Source organism: Mesoplodon bidens (assembly GCF_964165515.1).
Source record: "Mesoplodon bidens genome assembly, chromosome: 4".
Taxonomy (NCBI): domain Eukaryota; kingdom Metazoa; phylum Chordata; class Mammalia; order Artiodactyla; family Ziphiidae; genus Mesoplodon; species Mesoplodon bidens.
Window position 1 is genome coordinate 18,889,881 of NC_138160.1, and position 12,454 is coordinate 18,902,334.

Consider the following 12,454-nt stretch of genomic DNA (forward strand, 5'->3'; position numbering starts at 1 on the left):
TCATTTAGGGAAAAATTCAAATACTTTAAAAGAATTTTAAATGTAAATTAAGTCATGAGATCAATTGTTTATAATAATGTTTGTTTTCCTAAATGAAATAATTCTATTATCAATGCTCTGGAAATATTTAGCATCTCAATTTCATGTATCAAATAAAATATTACAATGCCTCTTTAACATTTTATAGATTATAAGTGTTTTTCTAATGTATCATAAATATTAAGTGTAAAATATATATAATATAATATGTCAATATGACAAATATTTTAGTGTTTTATAAACATTAAGTATAATAAGGATCAATGTTATTTAATGTTTTATAAATGTATCTACATTTCTGTTTTTTAAAAATATTTAATAATCATTTGAGGCATATACATGAATGCAGGCAAATTTTAAGTTACAGTTAACATTCTCTTAGGTAAGCCAAATAATTGCCAAATTAGCCAATTTTAAAGTCAATTTGGGGCTTATTTCATAAAATGCATCAATTTATATTATTTATAAATAAACCTGCAATATTTATACATTGGATAGAGATGCTAGGAATGTTTGTCAAACAGCAATGTCAATGAAAACCTTTTAAAAAATGTTCTCATTCCAAACGAATACTAAATAGTTATATTTATCTCCTCATAAATACTTAGGCACCAGAAGTTTTGATGACACTCTTCCTTTAGAAATTATTTAAAACTGGTTTCTACACTCAAATGTGGAAAATTTTAGATAATATTAGTTTTTCATGCATTTTATTTAATAACAGCAAAAGGAATCATAAAAGGAAGCTATATGGCTGGAACAAATGGGGACTATTTCTGAGAAATTGCAATTATCCTTGAGTTTTGATTTATTCTTATCTACCACAAGGTAATAAATTTGACAAAAAGTCTTCTTAATGGTTTCTGTGCATGAAGAACTAGTTATCATTCTATTAATGAAGTGCCTCACCATCCACTCTTTTCCTGTCTAGTGGTCTGGGGCATTGTTAGTATCAAGACTTCTGTCTCCAGTGAAAACCAATGCTTCAAAAAATCTATTCCATAGTTCATGCCAGAATTGTTTCACCTTCAGTTCTAAATAATAAGCTTGATATAAAAAATATAAATACACAGTTAGAAAAGACATATTATGAATATACATACTCTTCTGTAAAATGATACTTTCTGAAGGCATATAATTTATCTAAAGTTGATATTGAACAAGTAAAGTCAAGAGGAGGGCAAGTATACCCTTCATATAATTGTTGTCTGTCCAGTTTTAATTTGACCAAAGCAATTATATTCTGTATCCACGCGTTATGCTTCGATTCACATTTGTATGATTTTTATCTTGCTTTTTTAGTTAGGTATGGTCTCCATCTATAGTTATTTTTCCAATATTAAATCTTTGATCCTTCCTCTGTCACATTTACTCCGAGTATATAAACTCATCTACTCTATAGAATTAATCACTGCAGCTCAGTAAGCGTAGCCTAATACTAAAAATCTCCCTCCTCACCAATCTCTAGACACCTTCCTTTCTTTTTCTCCCATCCTTTCTGTCTGTTAGAAGTGCTTCTCAGAGACTGAAGTGGTCTAGGAGACAGATATTGTCCTTACTTTTATTTCTGTTAGATTCCCTGTTATGGTAAATTTGGAAAATGTAACTGTATAAGAAAAAATAATCCATAATATTCCCATTTGATAAAAGGATGTATAGTGTCTTAGATAATCTCATTATTTATCTATACATTTGGCCTATTGCACAAACCTTCCTAATTCCTCTGGAGCTTTGTACCATCATAAACTTCATTGAAAACTTCCCCAAACATTTTTTATCAACAATTTTCCCTTTTGTCCACAAATATATGATTTTCCCAAAGGTAAACAACAATAGCCACTACAAAACTTCCTCAATACCTATATTGCCAAACATTTTCTTCTCCTGTCTTCACAGCCTACTTCTGGAAAATAACTTACATTTTAGGTGTAATCTCCCCATTACACACTCACTCTTAACATTTGACTCCCTGGCTTTTGATTTCTGATCCTACTTCCAAACCAAAAGAGCTTCTTTGTCCTGAACTTTTCTGTATTTTCTTCAGCACTGAAGTTCCCTTCTTAAAGGACTGATGTTGTCCTTACTACAATCTATTCCTTTTTAAGTTTACCAAAGAGAGCAGCTCCCAGCCTTATTCCCTTCATTTTTGATGGTTTCTGCCCCCCTGTTGGCTTGATGAAAAGGGTGAGAAGTGAGGACAGACAGAATGGCAGGTTTAGTTGACAGAAAATTTGCTGGTTCTTTAGTTTCACTTAATTGACCTTACGTTTCCAAGCAACATCCATCCATGGTTAATTATTAATTAACCTATATCTAATTGGTATTCCAGTTTCCACACACTTCTGAGGAAGTATAACTTTTGAAATGTTTAACCCATTTGCATGTATAGTGTTGGAAATGAATACCTTTCAAATCAATGTAGATCTTTAAAGATCAACTTACAAAATTTAAAAGTAACTTATTAGTCCAGTATGTTAACAGTTTATTCCATTACTTTAAACTGATGTGATAAACAGTATTGAATTTAATATGCAACATGTTATGTATTATATAAGAGTTGATAAAACAACTGTCATTATGGACTTTCTGCTTTAACTCTGACCACGAGCACCTGCTTTGATCACTGGTCAGCTTGACTGGAGCTCCTTAAAAACTATCTTCACTCAAAAACAGATTCTCTAGAAACAGGGGGAACTCGTTTCATTTTAAAGGGATTACAAAATCGTCCTGCATGTTTTCCTGCCCTTTCTATACTTTCCATAGATTTTTATATGGAGCTTTGAAAACTAGAATTTCAATGGTTTGATTTTAAAATGAGACTGGCTTCAAAAACATAGACCAGAAGAATTAGTGATCTTGGGGTTTCAAGTTTGTCAGCCTCTTCTTTCCCCTACTAGAAGCATAAGTCTATATTTTTCCAAAGTCACCACCCATAACCCTTGATAAAGATAGCAATAGAGACTCCATAATCTTTGGTTGATTAGGCCCAAAACTGAATATAATTGAACCCAACCAAGAAAAACTGAAATAAAAAGCTATTTTAGCTAGAAGAAACAAACAAACAAAAAACCACCATATATTCCTAGACTTTGGAAAATTTAAAGTAAATCATACAAAGAATTCCTAACTAACAAATTTGGACTTGGCATATATGTGTAAAAAGGTTTATATTTATACGAAGTTCAATCTGAAAGAAATAGCTCTGCAGCAGCAAGGTAAGATCCTATCTTCCTTTGTTAGATGGGGAGCGCATTGAATCTTTATTGCAGTGTTAGAATGGGAAAGGGAGGTGATAATGTTGTCTCTAATAAAAAAATTTACCTGTCTTGGGATCAATAGAGAAATAAGGCTGTCCCTGAAGAATGCTGTAAACGACTCTGGCACTGTTTCCATAGGTTGGGTCATCTGCATCCGTGGCCTTGACCTGGAGCACATAAGCACCTGGAAAATAAGACCATATGATTCTAGCATCTTTGTTTTATAGAGCTCAAGGTCATGTCTTTTATCTTCTGTACTCCATTTTCCTTTGGAATATGGCATTCCTTAATTCTGTGAGTATATGAAGTCACTGAGAATAACTGAACTATTATAACCAAAATGTTGAGCAACAATATTAGCTGTTAGTGCAAATGATACCTATTTTAAAAATCTATTTTTAAAGCTGTGTCCATTTCCAGTAGTTAGGTCATTGACCTGAAAGTCATCACAATAGCTTTATTGATTTGTACACCAAAGAAAACATGACACCACTTGCATTAGCTCATCTGCTTACTGTAGATGCTTTAATTGCATGACTAGGATATCAATAGAAGAGCTAAAAGGTTTAAAGGCTTACTGAACTTTAGAGGGTGTAAGTAATTTGCCATTGCAGTTTAAAAATCAATAATTACATACTCATTTAGGAAGCCTTTAATTAGGAAAGAATATTTGAGAAAATGAGGAACCGAAAATAATTGCAATTCTAACTAGAGAAGCACCTTTATGCCTCAAGACTGAATTATTCTGTGTTCAATGACATAGGAAAACTTTAAAGACAATCCAAATTATCTGTAGCTTTTCTCATCTCCTGACACTTGGTCATATTATTTATGTACTAAGAGAAGTTGACGGGAGATATTTTTCAGCAGTTTTGTCTTACATATTCATAGTCATAGTTTAAGTCTTCCTCTAAGAACTTTTTAAATGAGTATCTCTTCTTAATGTCCATTCAGTGTTACTATTCTGAATTGAGAACAAAGTAGAATCAAAACGATCAAACTCAGTATAAATAAAATAATATGCTGCTGATGAAGGAAGGAAATGTCTACTGAGCATAAAGGGAGTGAAATGTGCATCCAAAGTTGTACAGTGGACAGAACACTCTTCATCTCTTGGAGGCATTCAATGTCACTGTCAGTTTGGGGAATGCAAGACTGCTCCATTTACTCACTCAGGCTTTTTTCTTAAGACAGTGCCAACCAGGAACAAACTCAATCTTAAAGGTTTGCTCTAAAAGACAAGAGAATGAACCATCTCTTCACCTCTACTTTTTTGTTACATGAAGTGTTAGAATGCTGAAAAAGTAAGAAATCATAACTTTCAGTAGACAGTCAATGCCAAATGCTTTATCTTAAGATGTTTTGGTGAATCCTAGTTATATCAACAGATAAAGCATATGTTTTATTACAACAGCCTTTCCCAGGAGAAGACACTACTAGAAGGAAAGTAGGGAAACTTATTTATTTATTTATTTTTAGGCCTCACGGCTTGCGGGATCTTAGCTTTCTGACCAAGGATTGAACCTGTCTGTGTTCCCTGCAGTGGAAACTCAGAGCCCTAACCACTGGACTACCAGGGAATTCCCAAAAGTAGGCAAACATTTCTAAGCTGTCAAGAATGATAACTGATATTATTCAGCATCATCCATCATCATCATTAACAACAATATTTGCAGCATCTTTAATAATTATTGGACAAATAAGCATTTGTAGGCATTGGGGACCTATATTAAGGATTCATCAAGAGTATGTTCTCCTTAATGATGTAAGAATGAACAGTTGCAAGAGTCAATTCCCCTCTTCCCTCCCCTCTTCTAGGTAATGATTTTTTCCCCCAGAAAAAATCACTTACCTAGCTCTTCATTATCACTTCTTCACACATGTGTTATACAGGTAAAATCTACAAACATTGAATAATGCCCAATTCTAGGTATAAATATTGCAGTTGAAAAACAGTGGGTTGTTTTACTCTGAGGATATATTTGAAGAAAAAAGTATTATATCTTCTAGAAAGTATGTAGTAACAAATTTAATAAACTTTTATCTAATGGTCACCATATGCTCAATGCAGAATACATTTTTGGTAAGTATATAGAAAAATATTTTCCAAATGTATATTAAATTCTTTACATTAATAATTTTTAACCTCAAATGTTAAAGGAGTGAATTAAGAAGTATTTCCATAATTTATAGAAACAGCAAATATGCATCATTCAATTCCACTTTTGTCCAACTCAAAAGGATCACAGGATAGCAAGAATAATGACACTTGTTTCATCCATAGCAATGTCTATGATATTAAAAAATTATGTACACTGAATTACAGTGACGATAAACTCTAGTTTAGTGAAAAAGCAGTTTCTGATGTAAGTTATTTAAGAGTTTTTGAGCTACCTCTATATGAGTTTATAAGAATACAATTAAACAGTGTTATATCAGCTTGTTTTGTTTACTGGTCCACAGCTTTCACCAAACTAATGCAAAAGAGAGACTTCATACTCCCTTCATTAAGAAGATGAAACTAACTGTCTGGAGCACATACATCTCCAAAGACTACCTTGGTCAGTGCTTGTGTAGAACACCAGTTCCTGACACTATTAAACACTAAACACCCAAGAGGTAGGAGTGGGAGGTTGTGGTTGGGGCATGTTTGATGTGAAACAAAGAAATAATACAGTCAGTGACATCCACAGAAACTGGAGTAGTCTTCTTCTCTGTAGCCATCATCCTGGAGTTTATTCTATCACTCACACCCAGGATGACAATGCAACCACTCTAAATGTTGAAGTTCAGAGAGTTTTAATTAGCTCCCCCCCCAACAAGTTCTATCCCATGCACATGATGTGGGTTCTGGAGCCTAGAGAAAGTAATCCAGCTTTCTTTTATAATGCAACCACACATGGCCTACTTCTGTTTGCTCATGCAAAATGTGATGTACTTTATTTGATTTCAGTAAGATTAATGTTCTCAATGGGGTTGAATTTTAGAAATAATGACACAATGTCTGCACTTCACAATGAAATAATTGAAGCCCAATGATGTTAAAATCATTCTCATTGATACTGAAAGTCATTCTCATATAAAATGGTAGACAGGTGGTAATAGAACTGAGCCTGACTGTTTCATGATTTCAGCTAAAGTAGGTATTGATCTGTTGATTCATTCATTTCTTCTTACAGTCAAGAAATATTCAGTGGTCCACACCATGCACCAGGTACTATTCTCAACATACAATAAAAAATAATATGCTACTTAATTATTTTCTGTCGAACACCACTTCCAGCATGACAGGTTTATATTCTATGTATTTTTTTTTGCATTTAGAGTATTAAATAAACAAATTTACTAGAAATACATTGAAAACATAATTGAGTTCTGATGAACTTATGACCTCTTCATTTTTTAAAATTTCTCAGATGTATAAGGACATTCTATAAATTGAATATGTTCTTTGCTTTGTCTTTGCCCTGCCACTGTCTCAACTGGTTTGAATCTTTACTCTCACAACTGCAAGGCTCCAGAGCATTCTAATTGCTTCCTCTTCCATCTCCTTTTACCCAGGAGCATCAGAGTTATTTTCTTATAATATGAGATTGATTGTTACTCTTATTCATTTTTTAAAAAAGTTAGAATTTAAAAAGAAAAAAAAAAAAACTTCGAATGGATTTTTATTCCTAATGAAAGAACATTATCTAAACTCACTGACATGCTATGACTAGCATGACATGAATGGGTTTCGATATCCCTCCCAGATTAATTTCCAACTGTGCTGCCAGGGACCCCGTGCAGTCACTGTACATACTTATTTACTGTTTATTTGAGGCTCTTTCGCACCTCTGTGTTCTTGCCCAGGTGATCCTGTTGCCTGCAGGACGTTGGCTTCTACCATCTGGAGAAATCCTACTCACTCCTGATGTCCCAGCTCTACTGTCACCTCTGTGAGTCCTTGTTTTTCTGCTCCCAAGCACAGATAGTTTGTCCACTCCTGTGTACTCCCAATAGCTTTAGTACATTTTGATTTTTTAAAACTCTATGCCTCATTTGTTCATCTCATGGAATACAGAGGCTTTTACATCAGAAGCCCTTCCATATTCATTCCTTGTACATCTAATGTCTGTCATGAATTACATCCCAAATAAATGTTTATTGGTGAGTCCTTGTAATACTCCTAAATACACACAAAAGACACAAATGCAATACATAATACTTGAAATGGGCAACTTGGAAGCTAGTTATGGCCTTTAGAGTTTTTTAATACTAAATTGAGAGCTTAACTTGTCTTGAATTTCTAATGCACATCACTGTTCTCATTTAAGAAAGCAGAACCCAAAATGAGTGACATTACATTTACAAAATCACATAAACAAGATTTAGCCACAAGTTAGAACACAAATCTGATGGAAGTCAATATACATTTATTTGCTGAATAATGTTAACCCTTCTCAGGACTGATGCATAAACAGGAAAAGAAATAAAAATATAATGCAACATATTTTCTCTTTGCTTTTGCCTTATGTATACATTGTATTATAATCAAGAAATAATACAGAGTTAAAAAGGTATAGAATGGTAAATATAATACACTTTCTTTCCCAATAAGATCAGAAAATAAATGTACATTTTATCCCATAAAGAAGACATTAAGCAGCAGAGAACTGTAAAGCAGAGAGGGTTTCAGAAATGAGTCAGATAGAGGGAAGCAAATGAGGGTGTGTGCACACATGTGACATACTTTACAGGCCTAGGATACTATAAGACATTGAAACTATAATTATAGCAGACTTTAACTACACAGTAAAATTAAACATACATGCACAGCAGGTGAGCTTACTCTTTAAGGGAACTGGATCTTTATCAATTTTACATTAGATTTCACTGCACTGCTTATGAACACTTGTCTCTTAGTTTCTTTCTGTTGATTCTTTCTATATTTGTAAAATTGTAAATGGCTCCTCTGTCCTCTTTATCTTCAACCAGGGCTGTATATAAGACATTTACAAGGATTATTAAGGATACCAATTCCTGGGCCCTCATCAGAAAGTCTAATTTAATTATTCTTGGATGGGCCAGGTATCAGAAACACTTAAAAATCTCTGCAGATAAGTCTGATGAGTAGCCATCATTGAGAAGTCCAGTCCTACACACTTTCCCTAGGAGATTTCTCCAATTAGGAGAGGCTGGATTGCTTGCCATTGTGTATACCATCTTTGCCTCTGGAACCTTAATACCTAGGTTTGAATCCTAGATGAACCACTAGCAAACTGTGAGACCTCAAGCAAATTACTTAACATCTCTGTTTTAGTTTCCTCATACTAAAAAAAAACAAAAAAAAGAAAAAAGAATACTAGTTTTATAGAAGTATTAAATCAGCTAATATTTATAAAGAAATTATAATAGTTTCCCACACAATATGTGCTATTCAAGTATATGTAAAATAAAATAAATACATATATACTCACTTTTTGTTCTCCGACATCACACAGAGGGTGACAACTCCCAAACATATACACTAGTATGATTCCTGTCTTTAAGTCCCATACCTTAATATTTGAATATTATTTGAATATTGAATACTAATCTAGATTGTATCTCCTGTATGTTAGAAAAATGTGATTTTGAGATGTGTGTTTAAAATATATTAATATGTAAACAAGTGGACTATGACGAATTGGGTCACTTTATTAGAGACACAAGAATGAAGAGTTTGCATACTTATTAAACCTGCCTGAAGTAATCAGAAATTTTAAGGATCAGAAAAGACATATGCCAAAAAATTCCTCCAGAACGGAAGTTATTCTCCCTTGAACTGTACTTCTAGGATCAGAGCAAGCAATTTGTTTTTCTCTGCCACCAACTCTGACTCTGCTCAGCCTGGCCTCAGAGTATCCCCTGGCACATGTAATGTTGTGACATCAACTTGTGATTTGTTATTCAGTCCGATGATCCAGAAGCACTCTAAGTTTATAAAACTTTCTTCCCAGATATGTCCTAAATGTTTTAGACTATACATATTTACACCTTGTGATTCAAATGTACTTTGATGGATAAGTGAATCCATTTTAATGAGCACTTTATCTCTCTGTTGTGTGCCAAGAATTCTATACCACAAACACCAATACAAATCTTAATGTCTGTTCCCAGCAACACATAACTGAACTCTGACTTCTAGTGATGGTACAATGTTGTCTTCTTTGTATTTAATGCAATTTAGAAATTATTTTCACAGAAGTTGTCATTGGGAAATTCCATAGAAATCATGAAAAAAATGTATGAGCTTGGAATTCATTCACTCAAGGGTTCTCAGCTATAATTCAGTAAGGTTTGTATTTTTGCTGGGTAGCTTTATATTCTTAAAGGATAAAGAAATTACTTCTGATTCAAATGCATTTAGCCAAGGTACAAAGGCCCAGTTAATTAGAGTTTATTTAAAACACACCCAACATACCTAAAATTATTTGTTTTTATTTGATTGGATGATTCTGCCATGTTAAGGGTAAGAGAGATCTATGTATATATGCATATATGTATGTATGTATGTATGTATCTACTCTATTATATATATCTATCTTCCTAACCATTTATCACTTTATCTAGTTTTAGTAAAAGGAAAAGTGCAAACTGTGTATGTATGTGTGTATGTGTGTATATGTGTGTACATGTGTGTATACACCAGAAGTCAGAAGTATTGAAACCTAGAACCAGTTCTGCAATTAAATAGATTAATGATCCTTTGCAAATTATTTCACTTCTGTAAGGATAGTACTGTAATTGTAGTGGATAATGTAGTAATCCCCTCCAAAAAATTAATCTCACCTAATGGTAGGAACTGTTCATATACATATTCATATATCACTATCTCCCTCACACTTCAGTATACCTTACAAGGAACTTGACTCCCATGGATGCATTTGGCTCAAGTCTAACAAACATAAACCTTTTTTTCTGGCTAATAATGATTGGTTCAGGAATGTAAATATAACCCATTTCAAGCCAAGAAAACCAGAGGAGATATTTGATGGGACCTTCTAGGAAATGATCTCTTTTTTCTTTTTCTCTGCGCTCTGGTGCACAAACGTCTGGCTGTAGTTCTTTCAACATCTTGGGGGAAACATGACTGGAGACAGACACACACAAGAGATCACACACACTTGGGAATTCCAGGAAAGGTGATGGGGAGTCTTGATCTAACCTGCGTGAAGCTCAACCTATAAGCATTTTGATGATTTGAGACCATACAGCCCTTTATGTATGAGATTGTAGACGACGATGGATTGGGGTTTTCTATTACTTCCGTATTAACAAAATTTTGGCAAGTCACTGAAACACTCTAAGCCTCTGTTGTTTCAAATAAAAAATGGGAGTACAAGTAGTAGGGTCCTCGTGGAACTCATTCATGAGTGAATACATGTACATTGCTTTTCATAGTAAATGGCACATAGGGCGACCACATCAAAATGGTTGTTAAAATTCTTCAACTTTATGATGATGGGCTAAGATATCCTTGTTTCCTTCTAATTCCAGTAACTCGTTCTGCAAATTGAAACATAATCCAATCTTACCACTTTTTAAAAATAACTTTTCCATTACTGCAGATTAGTCTTTTGGTTACAGGGCTTTGAACGTATCACGGCTCTGTCCAGATCCTTAGGTGGTATGTTATGAATCACTACACACAGTCTGAACTCTTTCAAAACCGTTCATAGTCTGATATACGTCTGTCTTTTTCATTCTAAACCTCAACTCCTCAGTTTCTCCAAATCTCCCCTCCAGGAAATATGTTTTATCCACTCTTCAACAAAAATTAGGGCTCTGTTAATTCATTTTTGGGTAAGAACTCTGAGCCTCTCAATCAAGAATTGGAAACATATTTGAATTCCATAAAGAGTTTGCAAAGTATACATTTAAACAATATATGTAAATCATCCCCTTCTGGTTTCTTCCACTATTGCCTGCTTCCCAGCCACTTCTCATAATCCAGTCTACCACTGGGTGCACTACAGACAAACTCATTCATTGTTTCACTTCCACAGAGTACTTCCACTGGCTCCTTCCCTTACTTGAAATATTGCTTTCTCCTGAGCCTAGTACTGCCTATTAGCACATTTTAGGCCCACAACTGCCTTCCTTCAGCTTTTCAGTACTGCTTCTGATTAACTGATGTTTTCTACCACCAGTGAAAGAGGCTCCTCATGTTTACTTGTCTTCTTTAGGGGCATTTAAATTGGTTGATGCAAATCTCTTTCTTCAGGCTGCTTCCAACTGTGGTTGGCTTCCTCAGCATCGTTTATTCTTGGCTCTCTCCTTTCTTCCTTGATCGCCATTTCTTAGTCTTCTTTACACACCCTTTTCCTCTCCCTGCCCTTTAAAGGTTCATGCACCCCAAGTTTTGTCTCCCATCCTATATGCCTAACTCTACGGTATCACTCATATTTGTCTCTAGGTGCTAGTGCCTGGACCATCATTTATATTTTCCAGTTGCTTAAATAACAAAACTACCAGTTAACTTGACCAAGATAAATCCAATTTCTTGGTTACATTCTAAACTTCTTTTTAAATCTCTTATTGTTTACATCCATTCCAGTACCCTTTATTATTATTATTATTATTATTTTAATTTATTTTTTTGCGGTATGCAGGCCTCTCACTGTTGTGGCCTCTCCCATTGCGGAGCACAGGCTCCAGACGTGCAGGCCCAGTGGCCATGGATCATGCGCCCAACCGCTCCACGGCATGTGTTATCTTCCCGGACCAGGACACGAACCCATGTCCCCTGCATCGGCAGGCGGACTCTCAACCACTGTGCCACCAGGGAAGCCCCAGTCCCCTTTATTGACTAAACGTTGCTAAAATGTGTTTGTACTCTTCATTCTGCCACTACTTTTCATCAAAATGTTACTGCTTCTTACCTGGATTATGACTTTAAGATAGTAATAATCTCCCCGCTACCTCTCATAACCACCTACCATTCACCCTGTGTAATTAAAGCCACAGTCATCTTTCAGAAATGCAAATTTGATTTTGTCCTCAGCATTATCTCTAATGCCCTTTGTGATCTGCCTCTACCTACATTTCCAAGTTTATCTCTTATGAAACTTTCTGTCTACTTTATGCTACCTCAGTACAATATTATTTCCCTAAGACATAGTGCTACTTCATAC

The 12,454-nt window shown here is 34.6% G+C and overlaps 1 protein-coding gene across 2 annotated transcripts in view; it reads right to left on the reverse strand.

The window, feature by feature from the left end:
• CDH12 (cadherin 12) overlaps window positions 1-12,454 on the reverse strand; it is a gene marked incomplete at its 3' end in the record, with an annotated part of 276,138 nt that overhangs the window by 86,794 nt on the left and 176,890 nt on the right. Inside the window, exon 3 of one of the 2 annotated variants that reach the window (XM_081233541.1) lies at window positions 3,361-3,480. The exons of the other annotated variant lie outside the window; for it this stretch is intronic. Within the exon in view, the coding sequence (XP_081089667.1) occupies window positions 3,361-3,480 (120 nt within the window). The remainder of the gene's footprint in view (window positions 1-3,360; window positions 3,481-12,454) is intronic. 2 annotated transcript variants of the gene reach the window in all.